This window comes from Alligator mississippiensis, chromosome 7 (genome assembly GCF_030867095.1).
Source record: "Alligator mississippiensis isolate rAllMis1 chromosome 7, rAllMis1, whole genome shotgun sequence".
NCBI lineage: Eukaryota > Metazoa > Chordata > Crocodylia > Alligatoridae > Alligator > Alligator mississippiensis.
In genome coordinates, this window is record NC_081830.1 from 37,117,320 (window position 1) to 37,139,490 (window position 22,171).

At 46.9% G+C, this 22,171-nt stretch overlaps 2 protein-coding genes across 4 annotated transcripts in view; one reads left to right on the top strand and one right to left on the bottom strand.

The window, feature by feature from the left end:
• Positions 1-1,601: 1,601 nt before the first annotated feature.
• DTYMK (deoxythymidylate kinase) lies at positions 1,602-14,017 on the top strand. The gene is made up of 5 exons (XM_014596914.3): positions 1,602-1,749; positions 2,848-2,956; positions 3,586-3,676; positions 4,977-5,174; positions 12,062-14,017. Exons 1-5 carry the CDS (start codon positions 1,620-1,622, stop codon positions 12,170-12,172), a joined length of 639 nt encoding a protein of 212 aa, XP_014452400.3. The 5' UTR covers positions 1,602-1,619; the 3' UTR covers positions 12,173-14,017.
• Positions 14,018-15,441: 1,424 nt separating this feature from the next.
• Positions 15,442-22,171, bottom strand: part of ATG4B (autophagy related 4B cysteine peptidase) — a 29,657-nt gene continuing 22,927 nt past the window's right edge. The window contains exons 10-14 of one of the 3 annotated variants that reach the window (XM_059730824.1): positions 21,723-21,868; positions 20,558-20,614; positions 19,202-19,295; positions 18,831-18,866; positions 15,442-17,358 (exon numbers count right to left, since the gene is read on the bottom strand). In XM_059730824.1, the coding sequence (XP_059586807.1) occupies positions 17,285-17,358; positions 18,831-18,866; positions 19,202-19,295; positions 20,558-20,614; positions 21,723-21,868 (407 nt within the window). In that variant the 3' untranslated portion in view covers positions 15,442-17,284. Of the gene's footprint in view, positions 17,359-18,830; positions 18,867-19,201; positions 19,296-20,557; positions 20,615-21,666; positions 21,869-22,171 lie in introns of those variants that run through there. The other 2 variants (XM_006267030.4, XM_019499841.2) reach the window with 2 other exon arrangements.

Genomic DNA, 22,171 nt, shown 5'->3' on the forward strand with positions numbered 1-22,171 from the left:
CACTTGAATGGAAATCACATTAGCCCCTGAAGAAAAGGTCTGATTTCAGTTCTTCATAGGTACTTCACAGGTACTTATTGTGGGACAAAGGGCTTGTACCTCTTTAAGATCCCAGTAAAAAAGGCTTTGTTCAGGGGAAATCTAGTGGTCTGTTTTTAGTCCAAGTGAAACTATCCATGGGAGCCTGGAATAAGGAAGCATAACTCCTGGGAAATGGTATGATTTGCATTTGTCTTCAATACATTTTGCAATTAAAGCATTGAATTATTTAAATACTGGTAAACTAAATCAATCTATGTACTTTCCTATAACCCTAGAGAGTATCTATAATACAAACATGTTAGATAGTTTCATAGTTGGTAGGGTCGGAAGGGACCTGAGCAGATCATCAAGTCCGACCCCCTGCCATGGCAGAAAAAAGTACTGGGGTCAAACAACCACAGGGAGGTGTTCGTCCAACCTCCTCTTAAAACCCCCCAGGGTAGGAGCCAGCACCACTTTGCTTGGAAGTTGGTTCCAGATCCTAGTCGCCCTGACTGTGAAGTAGCGCTTCCTGATGTCTAGTCCGAATCTACCCTCTGCCAGCTTGTGACCGTTATTTCTAGTCACTCCTGGTTGTGCTCGGGGGAACAGGGATTCCCCCAATGCCTGCTGGTCTCCTGACTAGTTTGTAACCGGCCACTAGATCCCCCCTCAGCTTTCTCTTGTGGAGTCTGAACAGGTTCAGGTCCCTTAGCCTCTCCTCGTAGGGCCTGCCCTGCTGCCCCTGATCATGCAGGTGGCCCTCACATCACATACCTAATATCATTGCTGCTTCGCCCAAGAGTGGTGTCATTTATCAAATAATACATTAACATGTAAGAAGTACATCCAATCCCTCAGCACATATATAAAGACAGATATCCATCTTCCACATATAGGTAGCGTGGGGCGCTCATTGTGCTGGAGGGCACAGACCAAATCAAGGTCTGCACAGGAGTCTTCCTTTCAGTCTGCCAACAGCTTTTAACATTGCAGTCAACTGTGCTACCCCCAGCAGGTGATGAGCACAAAGTCCCATTTTTCTTTGGTGTGGCACCTTGTCACGGATTGCATCGCAACGTGGCAGGGCTGTGCGCAGGAGCTGGGTCTGGGTCCTGCTAATATGGCCCCAGGAAACTCCCCACAGGCATGGGCAGATCTGGGATTTTGGAAAGGCGGGTGGAGATGGCGAGGTGCAGCATCACAAGTAAAACAACACCTGCTTTTCTTCAATTAATTAGCTTTAATCAAATGCCAGGGGGTCAGGGCAGTGCAAGATGGAAGCAAAAACAAACAGACCCTCGCTGCGACGAGCGAAAAACAGCCCGCGGGGCTGGGAAATGGGAGCTTTGTTAGGAGGAGCTGGGCTGGCGGGCACCGAGCCCCTACAGGAGAGACAGGGCCGCTGCACCGGACGGCGCCGCAGCACCACGCCCGGCTCCGAACTCCGCCGCCGACTGACGCTGGGTATCAACCGCCGGGACTCCGCCCCCTCCCAGGGGCAGGACTCGGCATGGCGCAGGCGCTGTGGGGCGGAGGGGGCGGGGCCGCGGCGAGTGCCGCGCGCGGGCGGGCGGGCGGGGCGGGGCAGGGTCGGCATGGCGGCGCGGCGCGGGGCGCTCATCGTGCTGGAGGGTGTGGACCGCGCGGGCAAGAGCACGCAGAGCCGCCGGCTGGTGGAGGCGCTGCGCGAGGCCGGGCACCGCGCCGAGTTGCTGCGCTTCCCGGGTAGGGGGCAGCTCGCGCCGGCCGGCTCCGGGCTCCGCGGGGGCAACGCGGCGGCCGCTTTTGCCTCGCGGGCGGGGGGGGAAAGAAACTGCCTGGCGCTGCCCGGGCCCGTCGCAGCGGCGCAGGAGGGAGCAGGCCCCGGGCGGAGCGGGAAGATGCCGCTTCTTCGGGCCTCCGGTCCTGGGAGCTGACCGTGCGGGTGCGCAGCGCCTCCCGCGCTCCCGGGGGTTATTTCCGTCCCGGAGCTGAGCAGTCTCCTGAGTGAAACGTGTCGTTCACCTGGATTCCCGTGTTTAGCCAGCGGTAGGCCCCTGCCACATGTTACCTGTGCTGTGCAATTCACTGGTCAGTCACGCAGCACACTACGAGCGACATGTGCAGAGTAATTAATCGTGCGATAAAGATGACCGTCTAGCTAGCAAAAGAGCCAACCCAGTCTAAAGTGAGCACTTGAAGACATGTGACCGCTCTCCAGCTGATTTCTGTCCAGGTGTAAGAACACAACAGCTGGCAGGGTTGTGACTTAGGAGCTGGGTTAAAAGGAGCAGCGAGTGGACAGGTGAATTGCAGGAGAAAGGGTAGCCCCATGAGTGGGACTTCTAAGAGCATCAAAAAAGAGAGAGAGGGTTGTTAACACCGGTGGGATGAAGAGTTTAGAAGGGCCCAGGTAGATTATAAAGAGCCGTGAAGTCAGTTGACTCTGTCACTGCTCCCTCAATAGAAAAGCTGCTGCTGTGGCCAGGTATTTGGTTTTAAACCATGAGAGTAACAGGAATCAGAGCAAGGTGCAACTGCACCACTGTACTCCTCCCCAGCCCCATTCCCCTCCTGGTCAGTCTCTGTTCCCTGTGGTGTTTGCCTCCAAGGTTAGGCTCTGTTTTACACTGTGACTTTGGCACTTCTCAGCTTCTCATATACCTAAGGGGTGGTGAAAAAATGCACATTGATGAGCACTTCTGAGCAGCGGAATGTACTCGGGGGTGTAGCTGGTACCCATCCTGGGTTAGAAAGCATTTGCATTTGATTCACAGAGTGTGTATGGGAGTGAATCTTGTACTGTGTGGTTACCATGTGCTTTCTTGTCCTTTTATGTTGCAGAGAGGACAACAGAAATCGGGCGGTTAATTAGTTCTTATTTGGAAAAGAAGAACAATTTGGAGGACCACACAGTGCATCTGCTTTTCTCTGCCAACCGCTGGGAACACATGTAAAGATAACTCTTGTCTAATTATGCTAGGAAAAAGCACAGCTTTGGAAGGGCTCCATAACACAGTGGGTTAATGTATTATTTGCTTAACCTCTTGAAGCCTGAATTTGAAGCTTTGTTCGGCTGTAAGTGCATGTGAACATGGTAGACTCGGTCTCTTATCATTTCCTTACATGTATATCACAAAGGCCTCTAGCAGTTTGGTCAGGTTGGAATTCTCTAATGAAGAAAGGGCTGGAGCAAAGTTGTCCATTTTGGGAAAAATCTAAGTGGTCTGTTTTGCCCAAGAGAAGTCAAGTTCTCAACCTGTAACAAAGAGCAGGATGGAAGAAGTATGGCATGCATCATCCTCATCAGCAGCATTGTTGCTGGAGGGATTCACAACCATTCTGTCTTAAAAGGCAGTGACACTGAGGTAGGGGATAGAGGCTCAGTTTTGAGAGAGGATATGGATGTTGGAAGCATATAAACAAAAAGGCACATCCTCAGTGAGCTGATAAACTACTGTAACCCCAACATAGTCCATTTGTAGCAAAAGGGAAAAGCGTGACTTGATGTTAGGTGAAGTTTCTTCATTTTAGCATAAATGCAAGACTGTGACTCTTTTCTCTTCTTTTTCTTGTGTCCAGGCCATTGATTAAAGAGAAATTAAAACAAGGTGTCACTCTAGTGGTAGACAGATATGCCTTTTCTGGGGTGGCCTTCACAAGTGCCAAAGAGGTAAGTGAACAGAAAGCAAACAGTTTCTGCCTCTCTGTAATGGTGTTCACAACTGTGCAGGGAGTTGAAATTGTTTTGTGCAGCCTTGGCTACCCCTATGGAGACAGGCAGTTTGAAGCCCAGAAGTTTGTGTCACTTGGACTGAACAAAGTCACGGACTGAATCCTGCTTCTTCAATTTAGCTATCCAAATGAACCCTGCATTCTCCCCCCAAAGAATGAATAGTGTGAAGAATAACTTGAGAGAGAATGTGGATTTAGCCTAGACCTATAAAAATAGATGTCCAAGGCTGTACAGGTACAGCCCATATGAGTGCTTTTAAAAGTACCAAGAGCCATTGAGCCCCATTGGAATTGTTACAAATACAGCGTTATATGAAACTGGGAATACATTGAATCTTGATGGACATGGTTAATAGAGTTCATGAAACATCAATAGTTTTGACTGAGTCAGTCCAGTGGTCTTGACTCTTGGAAACTAACATGGCCTCTTGTTTGAGTAGTGGGTTTGTTCATTTTGAACCTCCATCTTCCCTAGTGGAGAAACTAGAGGCAACTCTAGAACTTGACTGTAGCCGTTGGGTTGTCAAGGAGGTTTATAGAAAGTTTTATATTTGTAAACACAGCACAAAAAATTGGAGGTGTTTGCAGGTTTGGTGAGTTGGGTTTTCAGCTCATCTTCAGATAGGCTGAAAGTAATTCCTTGGCCCTTCGCATTCACTGATGCTCTCTGCTGGGGTATAGAAATACAGGGTGTCTATAGACATGTAGTGAAGCTGCTCTGACATGTTCCCCCCCACCACTCCCAGAGCACGTCTATAAACGCCCATAGATTTGGTAAACTAGAAAAATAGTTTCATCCAGAAACAGCCATCAGTTGGTTGGAGCTGCCTGGGGCTGCTTAGTGTTCATTCAGTGATTTGAAAATGTGACTTGGCGTTTCACTGTTGATGACTGCATCTCTAGAGAGATAGTTAGTGTTAATCAAGTCAGGCAGAAGGCAGGATAGAGACTTTACTTCACTAAGAGTCCCAGGTGCACAGCATCTCTAAAGATGGATATAAGAATCTGTACATGTATTTTCTAGTGTGTGTACTGGGGCCAGATTCTCAGATGGAAGGCTGCAAAGAGGCTTTTGAGTCAGAAGACTTCTACTGACACCAGTGGGGATATCTTTCCTGCATCTCTCCTGCAGCTGTTTGTTCTACCCTGGGTTTCTTGTTGGTCTGTTTTACTCCCTCTTGGTCTCATTTGTTTGTTTCCTGCACCTTCCATTTATTTCTCCCTCTGGCTTTGGACAGAACTTTTCACTGGACTGGTGCAAACAGCCTGATGTTGGGCTTCCAAAGCCAGATTTGATCCTGTTTCTTCAGCTGAGCATGTCAGAAGCAGCAAAACGTGGGGGCTTTGGAAATGAGCGTTATGAGAACAGCTCCTTCCAGGAGAAGGTACTACAGCACTTCTACAACCTCATGAAGGATGAGACTCTAAACTGGAAGGTGAGGGGAAGAGGGATCTCCTGGGAGGGTGCTAGACAGGCCAGTGAACAAGGGCCTCAGCCAGGGGTGGTCCAGACCCCTTCTGGCCCCACACCAGGCTGCTGTATATAAATCTTGCTCCCTAGGTGTGTGATCTTGAGGTTTCCTGAGTCTGAGTGGAGCCCAAGCTGTAGGATCCTGGGCATGCTTTGGGGTGTGGATTCTCTTTCTAACACCCCTTCTTGAAAACAGGCCTTGTGGTCCAACTGCCTGAGTTCTAAAAATAGTGCCACATTTCCCAGACTCCTCTATTGCTTTGAGCACAGTTTTTTCCAGAGCCCCAACCATGCTAGTTTCAAACACCTTTTTAGGAATGTGCGAGAGCTTAAAGCAGGTGGATTTGCACAGAGGGTTTCTACAGAAATTACCCTTTATTCTGTGGAGCAGGACAAATGCAAATTTATGTGAAAACAAGTCTTTCTGCACTCTCCCCCTGCCTTCAACCTTGGCTGGTCCTGAACTTGGAAAGTCCTTGCAGAAGTTAGCTCCTTTGTTCCTCTCCCCTTTCCTCAGGCTGCCTTTGTCTGACACACCTAGTCTCATATGCTCCTCTGGGGAAATTCCACAGCCCCACCCATGCTCCCTGCTGGTTACCTGGAATAACTGGACTCCTCCATTTCATAACCACCCACCTCAGCCCACCCATTGCCCTGCCAGAACTCAGTTACTAGATGTTAACCACATTGTCTGTGTGCCCTGTATACTTACAAGGAGGAATATTGTGCACTGGTCCGGACCTGCAGAGACCAAACCAGGAAAGCCAAGGCTGTGACTGAACTCCAACTGGCTACAAATATCAAGGATAATAAAAAGTCCTTTTTTTAGATATGTGGGGAGTTGGAGGAAAAGCAAGGGCAATGCTGGACCCCTGCTAAACCAGATGGGACAACTGACAACCAACGCCCATGAAAAAAACAACTTGCTAAATGGGTACTTTGTGACAGTCTTTCACCAGTCCCAGGGGACACCCCCTGCCCATTACGGGGCAGGAAGGCCTGGGTGAGGGAGATTCCTTAGCCTCCATCGATGCTGACCTCGTAAAAGAACACCTTGACAGGCTGAATACCTTCAAGTCAGCCGTCCCCGACGGTTTACACCCAAGGGTACTCAAGGAGCTGGAAAGCATCATAGCTCAGCTCCTGGCATGGATCTACGAGAGCTCCTGGTGCTCTGGTGAAGTGCCTGAAGATCAGAAGAAGGCCAATGTGGTGCCTATCTTCAAGAAAGGGAGGAAAGTGGATCCAGCAAACTACAGGCCCATCAGCCTGATCCATATCCCAGAGAAGGTCCTAGAAAAGATTATCAAAGAGACCATTCTCAACAGACTGGCCAATGGCAAAATCCTGAGGGATAGCCAGCACGGGTTTGTCACGGGTAGGTCTTGCTTGACCAATCTTATTTCCTTTTACGACCAGGTGACCTATCACCTGGACAAGGGAGAAGAGATTGATATCATATATCTTGACTTTAAAAAAGCCTTTGATCTGGTATCGCATGATCACCTCTTGGCAAAACTGGCCAACTGCAGCCTCGGCTTCTGCACAATCCGCTGGCTGGGGAATTGGCTACGTGGTTGGACCCAGAGGGTGGTGGTTGACGGAAGTCAGTCGTCGTGGTGCCCTGTGACCAGTGGGGTCCCTCAAGGCTCTGTCCTTGGGTCTATATTGTTCAACATCTTCATTAATGATGTGGACAGTGGAGTCAGAAGTGGACTGGCCAAGTTTGCTGACGACACCAAACCTTTGGGGTCAAGTGTCCACACCTGAGGACAGGAGGGCAATCCAGGCTGACCTTGGCAGGCTCAAGAAATGGGCAGACAAGAACCTGATGGCATTTAACACTGAAAAAATACAAGGTTCTCCACCTTGGAAGGAAAAACCCACAGCATGCTTATAGGCTCAGCAGTGCTACACTGGCTAGCACTTTGGACGAAAGGGACTTGGGGGGTCATGATTGACCACAAGATGACCATGAGCCTTCAATGTGATGCTGCGGCTAGTAAAGCAAGCAAAACAGCGGCTTGCATCCATAGGTGCTTCTCAAGCAAATCCCAGGACTTCATTCTCCTGTTGTACTAGGCCTTGGTGAGGCCGCAACTAGAGTACTGCGTCCAGGGCTCCACAATTCAAAAAAGACGTGGAGAAGCTTGAGAGAGTCCAGAGGAGAGCCACGCGCACAATAAGAGGTCAGGAAAACAGACCTTACAATGAGAGGCTGAGCCATGAGACTCTTCAGCCTGAAAAAGCGCAGGCTCAGGGGTGATCTGGTGGCCACATACAAGTTTATCAGGGGTGCTCACCAGATCTGGGGGAACATCTGTTCACCAGAGCACCCCAAGGAATGACAAGATCAAACGGTCACAGACTCCTCCGTGACCATTTCAGGCTGGACATAAGAACTTTACTGTCCGAGCCCCCAAGGTTTGGAATAGACTGCCGCCAGATGTGGCTCAAGCACCTACTTTGAACACCACATTTGGATGTCTATCTTGCTGGGATCCTATGACCCCTGTTGACTTGCTGCCCTTTGGGCAGGGGGCTGGACTCGATCTTCCGAGGTCCCTTCCAGCCCTAGTGTCTATGAATCTATAAGTCTCGAAGCCCTCTGGGTCAAACTACAGGGTGTGGCGAGAGAGACCTAACTAGGTGTATACTACAGACCACCAAACCAAGGGGAGGGGCTCGATCTTGAGTTCTCTCAAGAACTGGCAGACACCTCATGTGCACGGGACATGGTCATCATGGGCGACTTTAATTTCCCAGACATCGCTTGGGAGGAACACTTGGCTAAGTCAGATCGGTCGTGTAGCTTCCTGACTTGCATTGAAGACCTCTGTCTAACTCGGGAAGTGCAAGGGCCAACCAGAGGGTAACACTCCTAGGCTTGGTCTTGGCCAAAGGAGATAATCAGGTGAGCAACTTGAATATAGAGGGTAGCCTAGGCAACAGTGACCATGAAATTATCATGTTCACTGTCTGTCTCAAGGCAGGCAAATCAACTAGCAGGATTGAAGTTTTAGATTTCAAAAAAGTGAATTTCAGCAGACTCAGTGTAATAGTAGGGGAAGCGATGCAGAACCAGGGACTGAAGGTGAATGGAGTACATGAAGAATGGTTATTCCTGAAGGACACGATCCTTAAAGTACAAAAGAAACCATTCCTGTCTGTGTGAAGGAAAGGTAGCAAAAGGGCTGGCAAGCCCTCTTGGCTTAATAGGGATATCATGGTCCTCTTGAAAAAGAAGAAAGGCATACAGACAATGGAAGCTTGGGACACAACAACAGCCTGTGCTTGTAGGGAGAAGATTAGAAAAGCTAAGGCAGCAACTGAATTTAAGTTAGCAATGGGAATCAAGGCCATAAGTCCTTTAGGTACTACCAGTGCTAGGTATTCTCCTGAATGACTACAGGCACTCCTCACTTAACGACCGAGTTCTGTTCCTGCGACTAGGTCATTAAGCGAATTGGTCGATAAGTGAGGAGCCGCCCCTTGATACTGCGTGCCTTGGCTTGAGACGTCGCGCTGCCGTTTCCACAATACGTTTCGTACAATACCGACTGCTCGGAGAGCTGGTTGTAAGTCCGCGCGGTCGTTAAACAGGTAGGTCGTTAAGTGAGGAGTACCTGTACTTTGCTTCAGTATTTCACTGGACCAAGGATAAAATCATATGTGATAAGGTTCAGAGGGGGCATGGTGGGATTGCCTGCCTTTTTACTGTTGTCACTGAGCTGGTGCATGACCAGTTTAAAAAGTTAGCAGGACTGGATGTACTTCACCCAAGAGTGCTGAAGTAGCTGGCTGAGGTCATTGTGGGACCTCTAGTAAAACTCTTTCAAAACTCCTGGAGCTCAGGGGAGGTCCCTGAAGACTGGAAGAGGGCCAATATTGTGCCCATCTTCAAGAAGGGGAGGAGAAAGGACCCGGGCAACTATAGGCAAATTAGCTTAACTTCTATCCCAGGGAAAATCCTGGAAACATTCATTAAAGAGTCTACGTGCGATACGGTTGCAGAAGGTAGGATTCTGAACAATAGGTTTCGTTGCAGGCAGGTCTGGTCTTACCAGTCTCATCTCCTTCTACGACCAGGTATCTCGCCACCTGGATAAGAGAGAGAAAGTTGACATTATATATCTAGACTTCCAAAAGGTCTTTGATCTGATATCCCATGATGTTCTCATGGGAAAATTGAAGGATTGTAGGCTTAATTGCTCAATGGTTAGTTGTGTAGGAAACTGGCTGCGAGGTAGGACCCAGAGAATTCTAATGAACGGATCTGTGTCATCCTGGGGAGAAGTGGCCAGTGGTGTCCCTCAGGGGTCCATGCTTGGTCCAGGGCTTTTCAACATCTTTATCAATGATTTGGATGATGGGGTGAGGAGCTCGCTGGCCAAGTTCGTGGACTACACCAAACTATGGGGGAGCATGGCCACTCTTGAAGATAGGCTGCAGATACAAGCAGACCTGAACAGTATGGAGAGTTGGGTAGACTGGAACCAGATGAAGTTCAGCACTGAGAAGTGTGAAGTGCTCCATCTGAGGATAAACAATCCCCAACATACTTACAGGCTTGGTGGCACCAAACTTACTAGCACCACAACTGAACGGTACCTAGGGGTAATAATAGACCACGGCATGAACATGAGCTATCAGTGCAATGCTGTAGCCAGGAGAGCAAACAATACTCTGGCATGCATCATGTAAAACCAAGGAAGCAATTCTTCCGCTTTACTCGGCATTGGTGAGACCACAGCTGGAGTACTGCATCCAGTTCTGGGTGCTGCGCTTCAACAAGGAAATGGAAAAGCTTGAGAGAGTCCAGAGAGCCACCCATATGATCAGAGACTTGCACAGCAAGCCATACAAGGAAAGGTTGAGGGACTTGGGTCTCTTCAGCCTAAAGAAGAGAAGGCTGAGAGGGGACTTGGTAGCAGCTTGCTGCTACATCAGGGGAATACATCAAGGCCTTGGCAAACTGTTCACCAGGGCACGCTTGGGGAAAACCAGGAGTAATGGCTACAAACTCCTGGAAGACTGCTTCAGGCTCAATTCTAAGGAAAACTTCTTTATGGTCAGGGTGTCCAGACGGTGGAATAAACTCCCTCTAGATGTGGTGTAATCACCTACCCTAAAAATCTTCAAGAGGAGACTGGATGGTCACCTCACTGGGGTCACCTGACCCCAGTTGTCTTTCCTGCCTAGTCCAGGGGGCTGGACCCAGTGATCTTGTGCGGTCCCTTCCAGCCCCTTACAGTGTGTGAATCTGTGAAGTTTGGGAGCTCCTCTGCCCCTACACTCCTGCCTTGTACCTCCAAGTATTAATCAGTCACTATTAGGGCTGTGCCCCAGCATCATAGCTATAAGTGTAGTCCATCTATTATCAGTATAGAAAAAGTAGAGCAGACAGGCTGCTTCTCACCTGTCTGCCACCAGACATGCTTCCTCCTCAGCTCGCCACTGGGTTTGGTTTCCTGGAAGCTTTTAAGGCTTCTGCCCAATCCCTGGAGCCAATCCTCAGCTGTCTCCACTGCACAGCTGGGGCTGCTCCCTTATGCTACAAGGGAGAAGGGGTTGCAGTCAGCTGGATCCTGGCTTACTTGAGAGGCTTCTAAGGAGCCATAGCCTCGCTGTCATCAGGACTTCTGGTTTGAGCCAGCAGCGGTTCATAATGCAGGTTCCCAAGTCTGCTGCTCCCCCTGGTGCTGCTAGGAACGAGCGGAGACTGTCCCAGCTCTGTTGCTCCAGCTGGGTGTCTGGTAAGTCTCAGGGATCCAGACAACTGGGGCACGGTGGCTAGCGGGGTTTGTTCCCCACTTCTCCACAGCTCCACTACACTGGTAATTCAGCAAAAGTTAAAATATGGTTAGTTTAACACCTTTAAAGGTGTTTTGAGTACAGTGGGTCTCAGGACAACCCCCTTGAAAACCCTGCAGTGTTTTTTTTGTAGTGGTAAAGGGCAGCAGCATTTGTGTTTCCATTTCATAAACTTTGAATGGGGGTTTTGCTGTACCATGAGACTATTGTGTTAACTGTTCTCTAGCTGTTTAATTAAACAGGAAGAGCCTAGTAGAGGATTTTTATTTTTTTTCTTCTTAAAGGTGAACTACTTTTATATGCCCAGAGAAGAATTAAGATTTTTTTCTATAAAAGATTTGTCCCCTCTGTGATTTTTTGCTAGTGTTAGGCAAGGAGGTCTATAATACTTGAAACCCAGTGCCCTGGAGCCTTTGTTACTAACACATTGTATTCATTACTAACTCTTTCACTGGTTCCCCTACTTAAAGCTCCACATTCAGCTATCAGGTGTTCTTTTCTATGTACGTATTTTCTTCCTTTCTCCTACTTCCACGACAGGATTTGTGCATAAGAGAGAAAGTCAAAATCTCATCCTAAGATACCTGATGTAAAAAATGAATGCATCAAGGAGAGGATAGAAGTAAATTCAAGATAGTTAAGTTTCCCCTTTTTAAGCACCTCACTCTTTTGTGTTCTTTTTTCTTCTAAGAGTTGGATATGAAGGGTTTGGACAGACATGCATATAAATTACTTCAAATTCCACTTTTTTTCTGAACCGCTTCTAATTTCATTAATTTGTAACACATCAGTAAAATACAGATGCATACTTCCTTCCAGCTACAGTATCACTGGGAACCACTTCAGAATTATGCCTGTTTCATTCAGAGTCATTTTGATAACAGTTTGAGCTAATTCGTAATGTTATAACACTATGTTATTTGTCTACTCGATTTTTTTGTAGTGTTTTTGAAGTTGATAAAAGAGCTATAAAGGTTGTCTGTCTATTCCCCGAGAAAAATGTTTTAACATACATTGTTCTTTTTATTTTGGAAACAGGCAATTGATGCTTCAAAGAGCATAGAGGATTTGCACAATGAAATTAAGTCTGTTGCAGAGGAGACCATGCAGAAGGCTCAGAATAAACCAATAGGAGAGCTCTGGAAATAGGCTTGGGTTCTCTCTCCACTCCTTCCCACAGAATGAATCTCTGGATACCTTGCTCCAGGTCTCAGGAAAGGGGAAACATCCTATTTCTGTCTTCTTCAGCTGGATGACTCTGTTGTATTGTCTCATACTAGCTGTGGTATAGGTCACAGAGTGATGTTTTACAGATCTGAGATGTGATGCTGGAGTCCTCCTTGTTTTACCTATTTCTTCTTTCTATATTACATCTTACAAGCCCTCCTCCTAATGTGTTTCCTTGTGAACCAGTTCTTGGGCTGGTATGATGCTGACCAAAAAAAAAACATTAAACAAGAAGGATTTTTCCGCACTTGACATTGCAGAGAATTGCCATGTTCCTGACTCCTGTGCCCACTGGACTTTTAATAATTTATATCATTTTCTATCCCACTCCTAAAACTCCCCTATGTAGAAATTTTGCTAATAAGTGCATTTTTAGTTTCCCTCTTCCCCCTCCCCTTTTTCTCGCTATGACTACATGGAATAGTTATATCCAACAGGCTGGTTTAAAGGCCTACTGTGTGAGAAAGGAAAGCTGGTCCAGTGGGTCAGGTTTCAGGACCATGTGGGACCTTAGTTCAGTCACCTGCTTTGTGCTAGACTGTATGTGGCCTGGGACAAGTCAGTCAGTCTCTATGGATCTCAGTCCCTCAGCTCTTGTGTGGGAGTGATACAGAGGAGTGTTGTGAGGATAAACTCATCAAATACCCTGACCTTACGGAGAGGAGAGGGCTGCCTAAGAACCTGCCACAGACTCCATTGGTTTAGAGGAGAACTGGTTTGAAAGGTGAGTTGCACAGTGCAAACACCCATTTTAAAGAAATTCTAGATACACATCTAGGACTAGTCAGTAGGCCTGAGATGGTGCTCGTTTTCCAACCCCTGCTGTCCAACTGCTGGACCTTTCTCAGTGTCCAGCGCCCGAGCACATATTACTATATCGAGCCTACAGGGAGTGATGTTTCTGGCATGTTGCCTCTTGGGTTCTTGCATCAAGTAAGAAATAGCAGCTTGGAGTCTTGATTCCATGTAAAATTCAGGTGTTGGCAGGATTTTGGTTTCTGTATTTATGGGTCCTTGTAAAATAGTTTCTTGGGCAAAGTTGGCTTCTTTTACTTATGCTGCATTTTTAGTACATCATGGTTCCCTTTTTTGATTGAATGGTTGCAATGATAAAGCTTGGAAAGAGCTCATTTTTTATGAAGGGGAAATACAGTGCCTAACCATGATTCTCTGTCACCTCAGCTATCAAATGGTTCTTTTCGCTTCAGAAAAACAAGGGTTGAATAGCTTCTCAGCCCAGCGGCCACAGAAATTTAGCTGGGAGAATCTGAAGTTTAGATAAGACTCTATTTCCTTGATGCAAAATAAGGGGGAGGGGAGAGGAAATCAGGCAAACCTCTGCTTTTATTGGTAATATTTCTGTAAGTGTGAAGGCAAATCCATCTTCCCTTTGATATTCACCTTACATTACTATTGGGAAACTATAGTAAAAACACATTTTCTACCTTTTAAAAGTTTAGCATTGAGAGGTATTGGCAATGATGTTGCTATGGTTCCAGGGCCTCGGGAGAACACAGTTCACTTCCCAGCCTTTTGGTAAACGCCTTGAATTCAGGCTAGCTGCTTCATTGATCTCTGCCTCAGTTACCAATCTGCAAAATAAGAACACTACTTTCTCCCTGGGCTTTTGGGAGGTCAAGACTCATAGCCAGGAAGAATCAATTTACATGGTGAAGGGGCTCCATTAACACCCAGATATGCATTGTTTTGTAGTGACAAGTGAAGAATATTAAATATGCTAAAATAAAGGCTTAATAATAAAAAGTGTATCTGTTGTCTGTCTGTCATGGCCAAATGTGAAGTGATCCAAGGTGCAGAATTCTTGGACACCTTAAAGAGGATGTACAGCTGATTTCAGGATAGGGCCAGGTTGACACATCTTTATTTCACAAAGTGTGAGAATGTCAGGGGTGGTACTAGCCCCTGCAGGTTTCTGTGGTACGAGAAACTTACTGCCAAAATGCATACTTGCACTCTTGCCGCCATGAATTAAAAGCCCTCTGGTAGCAGTTCTCAATCTTTTGAGACTTAAAGACACTCCTTAGAAAATTGAAGCTTGTTTGTTTTCTCTTATTTTTACTACAGAAAAATAATAAAAGCGATTTTCTATTGCAGAGAACTTGGACTACAGCAGGTCAAAACACTTTTAATACTATAGATTCCTATTTGAAAATGGTTTAACTTGTGAATCAAGTTTGCATACTGAACAGGGCTTGACATTGCATGGCAATCAGCAGCACCCTTGACAGTATAGCAAAGCATCCAGGGTCTTGTGGCACTCTGCTTAAGACTCTGCCCTACAGAAAAAGGGTTGGGCATTGAATAGACTATATGCACAGTAAACCAGCTAAGAAAAAAGCTTCACAACCCTCTGATTTCTAGGAGTCTCTTTGTACTCATCATACACAATTCAGACATTCAATTCCTAGGTTGACAGAGTACACTGCTAAAATGGGAGGTCCACTGCTAGTGATTGGTGACAACACAGGCAAGTGTTCATCATTACTGCTTTTAGGATTCTGGCTCTTCTCCCAAAGAGACAGGAGGGGGGGTACTTTGTGCCACAGGCTTTATTGTACATTCAGGTCCTGTGCTGCTCATGCTGAAGGTCATGCTCTGCTTACAAACAATCCAGCTGCTTGTTTTTTTTTAATGTAGTGGTAGACAGTTCAGTTTTCCTCTACCTTGTTTTCTTGTTGGAAGCCCAGGACTCACCCTCATATTCTTGTAGGAGTGGGAGGCACGCAGTGACTGGATTTAGCACTTCGGCTATGGAAGGTGTAACCTGTTTTTAAATGCTGTACAGCAAGTGGTTCCACATGCACACACTGCTATCTCCTTGCCAGTTACTGGAACCTTTTAAGGGAAGTGTAAAGAAAATGCTGTACTGCCTTCAACAGGATGGGGCATTCAAACTATAGGCTTACACTCTATTCCAGGAACCCGTTTCAGTTATGCCCAAGTACAGTTCTGAGAAACCCTTGTCTGCATGCAATGGCTCCAAGGAGCATGCACCACCTTAGCCACCCAAAGCAGGTGGGCTTGAACTGCCTCAGGAGTGTTCCATACTGTGATGTGAGCCCCCCTCTGGCCAGAGAGAAAAGCAAAATGTGCTTTATCCTTTGCTAGTAACACAAGGCAACTCCTTGGAAGCAATAACTAGGGAAAAATGGAGGGGAAAAAAACATCCAAAGATTTTAAATCAGTTTATTCAGATACAAATTGAAAGCAGATGAATGGAGCACAGCCCCACTTTCTCAGCTGCCTCCTCCCCTTCCCAGCTACAACTGATGCAAGAAAGAAGCAGAGGAACAGCAAGAGAGAAAGCAGCAAGTAATTTAGTGAGAGAAGCGTGGTGGTTCAGAGGTGAAACCTCTGTTCCAGCAGCCTAGGGGCAGGCAGGTGGTATACCATGAGTAGGTCAGCCAGGGACGAAATGATCACTCAGAGCCAGATGTCACTCCTTTTAGGGCACAAAAAGCATACTGATTGCTATTCCTAAATGCAGAACATGGGGGCTTTGTGAGCACACATTTGCCACCTGCAAAGGAAGATGACTTGACAGACTTTGTGGTGGCCAGCATTAAGAGAGAGGCCTTCCACACACCTGGTTTCCATCTGGGGTTTATTTGCTGTGTAGAGATATTAAGAGCCATAAGACCAGCCCAGGTAAAGTTGTGAATTTAACATTGCTAAGGTTCCCAGTACTGCTGTGTTGACCTTTAGTTAAATACAAGCCTTTTATAAGGCACCCAATTTTTTACTAACATCTTGGGATGGATTTCTCTGGACTAGGTAGTACAGTACACGCTCTGGAAAAAGGGCTACCTTCTAGAGAAGCTGCAGAATAGCAAGTGAAACAGTACCAGTCAGCTAAAAAAAAAAAAATCTACTTAAGCTTCATGCTCCCTTGGACAGGAAGAGAAACAGTGGTGTCGCAAGGAATGACCAAGCTACACTGGCTGCATCAGCATTTTTTAGCCCTCGGGTTTTCATGGTGCACAGGGAAACACCGTGCCAACACCATGCAGCAGCAATGTTTACAAGAAGGCAGACACATCTTTACTAGAAAGGAACTTGGCAGCTTCCTACTTGTCCTGTTCTGTCTTACCCTTTTTACTTAAAAGCAGCTACCAGGCTCTCAAGATTATCAGAGACAACCAAGTCTTTCCCTGGCCTGAGGTGTTCACCTCTGCTCAGAAGCAGAAGCCTTATTAAAAGACACCATTACTATACTTGTTTATCCATCATAGAGCCTCAGCATTCAAGTTACTCAGTGAGAACATGTACCCTTCCAGAGAAACTTCCCTCTTCTTTTATTCAGCGTGAGACTTTTCCTATCCTCCTTTTGTCACCTTCAGACGTTGGTGGTAACTATAAGGTTTAGTGCCTGTGCAGTTACTAGCCATGTAACAGACTGCCTTACCCAGGCTGGTTCTGGGCACAGGCAACATCATGTCTGTGAGAAAGCACTGCACAGATCGTGAAGCTTGAGCAGCAGCAGCAATGACATACTACCATAGGTCCAGTTCATGTTCTACTGGGCATCTGAAGTGGTTGCAGGGGAGATGTCTGCCATTAATTCACAAAGCAAAGCTTGTTCCCAGGCAGCCAGAACCTGAGGAGCTGTGGAGGAACCAACTCTAGGTTTCTGCAAGCCAAACAAGGGGCAAGCTGTGATTGAGGAGTGTATGTAAAAGGACCTAGCTCTTGTAGAACTGGCTGACCTGCTGATGTAACAAAAAAGCCTCTAAACCCCTAGGCACCACTGCATCCACTTCCTGTGCGTGTTTTGTGCTGAGGAATCCCAACTCCAGGCTATAAGGCCTTTGTAACAACTTTGTTCTTGATCCCAATGCAGAGAACGGGCGGGCACCCTGCTCAGAGGCAGCACAGAATGCTGGGATGGATGGGAGCCAGGGATGGCAGCAAGCACCTATGAAAACCGGTAGCCCCAGACTCTTGAAGGAGCTTCCCTCCCCCCCTCCGCCCCGCACACAACACAGATTTGCAGAGTCCACTTCCTACAAGTGTTCAGAGAGACAAGATTTCAAAGTCTTCATCTTCTGAATCGAAGAATCTTTCCAATCTGTCAGCGTCGGAGGAGTCTGCAAAGACAAGAGAAAGTTTGGCCATGTCAGTTGCCTATTTCACAATGACATATTTACACTGTGGGTGTCACTAGCCAACACATCCCAGAGGCAGCACAATGAAGTGAGGGTCCTGAGGTGGAACACAGCATGCTTGAGTTTATGAAGAAAGCTCAGCTCCATGTCACTAATACTGGGAGATGCTCTTTCCCCCCAGGACTGGACTGTACAACACATTTTATCATATTAGCACCTTTGATTCAACATAAGAAGAGGGCAACAAAAGCAATGCCACCCCCAAAATACTCTTCACTCAGCTGACATCACCTCCACGAGGAAGCTAGCATTGATGCCATCTCATGCTCCCTCTGGTTTGTAGGGTGCAGGCCACTGGGGAGTGTTCATCCCAGAGGCACTGGCAACAGAAAATGCATGGCTCCATGATGCACATTTTTTACCACCACAGAAGGCTGCAAGCCTGGAGTTGACCAAAGGAGAGCTCTGGGAGCCAGGGGAGAGATCTGGGGCAGAACACAGATCCTGGGGAGACCAACGCTAGCTAAAGCTGTAAGAAGAAACATGGCTTAGTTTTATGAGAACAACAACCAATTACAGCAGTGGTTCTTAACCTTGTCAGACTCAAGGTATCCCTCAGAAAATGCCGGCTCTTAATTTTCACTGTTTTTGACGACAAATTATTAGAACAACTATTCTGTTGCAAAGAACTCAGAAAAATCATGACAGGTCTGAGTGCTTTCGATACTATGGATTCCTACCTGAAATCTGGCTTTACCTTGTGAATCATGTGTTGTTGGTTGAACGCCTAATACTGCTAATAGTCCATAGCACCCTGCAGCATCTGGGCTGAGAATCACTGAACTGGAGAAATACTAAATGACAGTAGCTGACCGCAAGGCAGGGATGGACAAGGCAAGTCACATAAGAACTGGTTGGGCACGCAGCTGTAGCTCTGGTCATGATTTTGCTACACTCCAGTTCCTTGAGGCAGTGGGTGACAAAGCCCAACAGTTACTGCTTTGGAATATTCTTAAATTTGATGTCAGGGGTTCACACAGGCCAAAAGTATTAATCTAGATGAGATGCTTCGGAGGGAACCTCATTCCACCGATGTGATGGGGAAGGGGGAAAGAAACCAACAGTAAAAGGAAGATGAGGACAAAAGTGAGACTGAATTAGTGACATGCAGTCTGTTCAGCAGAAAACTGAACCATGGGATGGCAAGGATCAGCCAGATCAAGTGAGGGGGAGAGAATTAGAAAATAACCAGCCCATTACAACACTAGAGACAAGAACCAGATGGGAAACAGAAACAGTAAGAGAGGACTGAGAGAAGGACAAGGGCTAGAGTGTGAGATAAAGCTGTGATAAAGAGAGAAGAGCTATTAGCAGAGGGACAGATGAGAGTGCAGGGCACACTTAACAGGACACAGCCCAACTGGCAAGAAAGGAGGTTTGTCCACCATACTCACTCCACTTGGCAGAAGCTGTCAATGGCTCTTTAACCCCTGCAATGTTCATGCACATGATTAACACAACAAATGGGCATTGGGAGCAGAAAAACTGCTTGGCAGTTGTCCCTCATTGCACCAAGAGGGCAGAGAGTGGTTAACTGGCCCATGTAAGAATGGATACCAATGGAAACTAAGACTAGTCTAATTTCATCCTAAATCACTTCCAGCATCTACTGGAACTCCTGGCTTGGTGATCTCAGACAAATTCTAGGCTGAACAGGGGCAGAGAGAGCCAAAGATTGTCAGAACTCCACGAGCTTTCATAGACTAAAAGGAAGCAGCCCACCCTGGGGGCTTTCTACCCAGATGAATAGCTGGCTGGGCCTCACCTGGTGTGAGATTGAGAACATCAGGGTTGGAGAAGTGTGAAGGCTGACGTTCCACCAGTTCAAACATAGGCAGGGCTCCCCTTATCAGAGACAGCTGTGGAGCAAAAGTACAGAGAGCACACACTGTTAATACAAATATGCTCATACTCAAAAGGTGGCACCTGTCTTTTCACTCTGGATCTAGGAGGAAGGGGAAGCATCTGTCAGCAAAAGAAAACAGCTGGTGAGATCTTATCTACACCTTTAAATTCCTGTCTTCTCTCAAGGGCAAGTGCTCCCCACTAGAGAGTACCTGCTGGTCCCATCACACACCATTGCAGTGAGGACCAGAGGTGACAGAAGCCCTTTGGCCCTTCTCCCTGGGGCAGCAAGAAGCACTGACAAAGTAGTTCAGCAAAGGACTTGGTCTCAGGGAGAGAAATGGAAGTCACAACTGCGCAAGTGTTAGATTGCAGGTTGGGAGGACAAACCACCTATCTGAGGAACCCCAAAGACAACAAAGCAAGGGAACTAGAGGCTTACAATCCTCGAGCAGACAACAGGATTGCATTGGGAAATGGAAGGGAAAACACATTCAGCATTACCAGGGGTTCATATTTATGTTTTCTCTTCAAGTTAAGTGAACAAGTTTAGCTGTTCAACTACAGTTGAACTGAACCAATCCTCTAGCAAGCTGTTTGGGGCCACTGGACTGCTTGTGAAAGCAAGCTCTTAGAGACATGAAATCCATCCTATTTTCTTGTGTTTTCTAGAAATCCCAGGGCTACCAGACTCCCTGGCCTGGAGGTCCTGCCCTTGATTTCGCTTGCCCAAACCCTCATACAGTTTCAAATTCTGATGCAATTTACTTCCTTCCCTGTTATTCCATTGTTAGGTGGTTGCTGAGTTCTGCCCCAGCACAGCCACATCAGTCACAAAATAAGATAGATAACTGCATTGAAAGCAATGGGATAGCAAGAAGGCCAGGTGTATGTGTAAGGAAGTATTTATGTCTTCTTAGGCTGACAGTCCTGTTAGATCCTGCACAAATTTACTTGATGTCACTTCCAGGCCATCTGTAAGAGCAGGGATACCACAGCTGTCAAACATTGCTAGACTATTAGTAACATGCTTTAAGAATCTGCAAGGGAAGGCATCACAGTCAAGCTAATCTCCTACCCGGGCCTGACAGCACCAGTCCGCTGGGCTTCAAGAGAAATCCTCTCAAGCATCTGCATTTGGGATTGAAGGTTTTTTGATGCCAGAATCAATTAAGTAGTTCTCTATTCTCCAGCTGCAGAGAATGGGCCAGATACATGCACTGGGATTTGAAAACAACCTTATGGTCTTTTATCAATGATATAACCAAGCACAAACCTTTTTGATTTGCTGGCACCAGTCATTAAAGTCTTCTTCTGTGTTGCAGAAAAAGCCCTGAAAAAGAGAATGATATACTGTCTTTGCTAGCTTGTAATATGACAAAAAGGTTGACTGAGTCCACCCAAAAGCCTCATGCCTTAATGCTCAAAATGTACTTGTTCAGCATCAGTTACACAAATAAACATATTGATGAAGTGAGACACCAAAAGGGCAAGAATGCTTTTGTAGTTCTAGCGACTTTGCTTTTATTACAGTTCAGGCTGCCTATAGCCAAACTGACCAGTTTTCAGAGGTGTAATTAAAACCAGCCCTTCGCATATCCTGGGAGCACTAACTCTTGGTCTATTCTGCCTTGGCTGGGATAATGCAAGTGTTACAGAAACAAGAGCCAGTCCAGCTGGAAACAAAGGTCACTCATTATAGATGTAACTGAAAACAGGACAAGGAAACCTGACTGAACAACACAGTCACAACAGTGTTCAAGCCAGCTGCTCCACCACAAGGCAAGAGTCAAGCCCAGACTGCATGTCAGAGATGGCAGAACCTCCCCATACTCTCAAAAAATCTGTTTAAAAGGAGAGCGTGCCAGTGACTTGACCCTGGCATCCTGGGTACTTTGCTCTCAGAACTACAGATTGCCGTTAGAAAGCCTCTCCCACTTGCATTTAGGTTGTGAGAGGGGACAGCTCCTCTCTCTGTGCTCACTGTGCTATGCCAGGCCCTGGAGTGAACACTGTAGTAATAATCCATTTAGAGTCAGTGTTCACTTTTGTCTCGGGAGCAATAGCCAATAGTGGTTACACACTGCATCACAGCCTGCAGGCTACCTTCTCAGCACCCATGGTTTGACCAATGGAAACAATGCATCATGATGGACACTCGGCAGTTAATTGCTTTGGCGAAGTAGCCACATCAGGGTGTCCCTCTGTACTCAACTGTATTGGAGGAGCTGCCTACATAACCCTTCTGACTAAATCTTTAGGCCAAATTCAAGACTTCTTGCCACAGAACACAACATGCCTGGCAAACAGCATCTACATCAGCAATCTAACAGGGAAAGGAACCAGCCCAAAGGGAAGGGATGCCTGGGAAACTGATGGTCCCACCTGCCCCAGAAGTCAAGCTCTCAACATCTGGCATGGAAATAAGCAACAGAACACACCACTGCGATGGAGGGGTCGAGTTCAGCGATGCTCATTCGGCAGGGAGGGTGCTGGCAATGGAAGCTCTCGTCAGGGATACAGCCACTGTCACTGGGCTCCACAGCAGGCTGGGTAGTGTGGGGGTCCAGATAAATTAGCTCCTCCTCTGGACAAACACACAGACAGGGAAACACAAACATGAATGATCATAGCCTGTAGCTTTCTTCTGAAGAGCAAGCGGGTGATTAATGGCCACCAGCACAATCGGCTCATGATCTGGAAACGCCTGACATTCATAGGGACAATGAGAGAGAGGGTGAACTGAGTTCATACAGATGGGGAAGCAGGGGGTCCCCAAGGGAACATACTGAAGGCCAGGAAGGGATCTCAGCAATGGATCTAGAAAGAGGTTACCACGCAGGCCTGCCTTGTGCTGGAATTCACTTTCACGTAGGGTGTATTCCAGGAG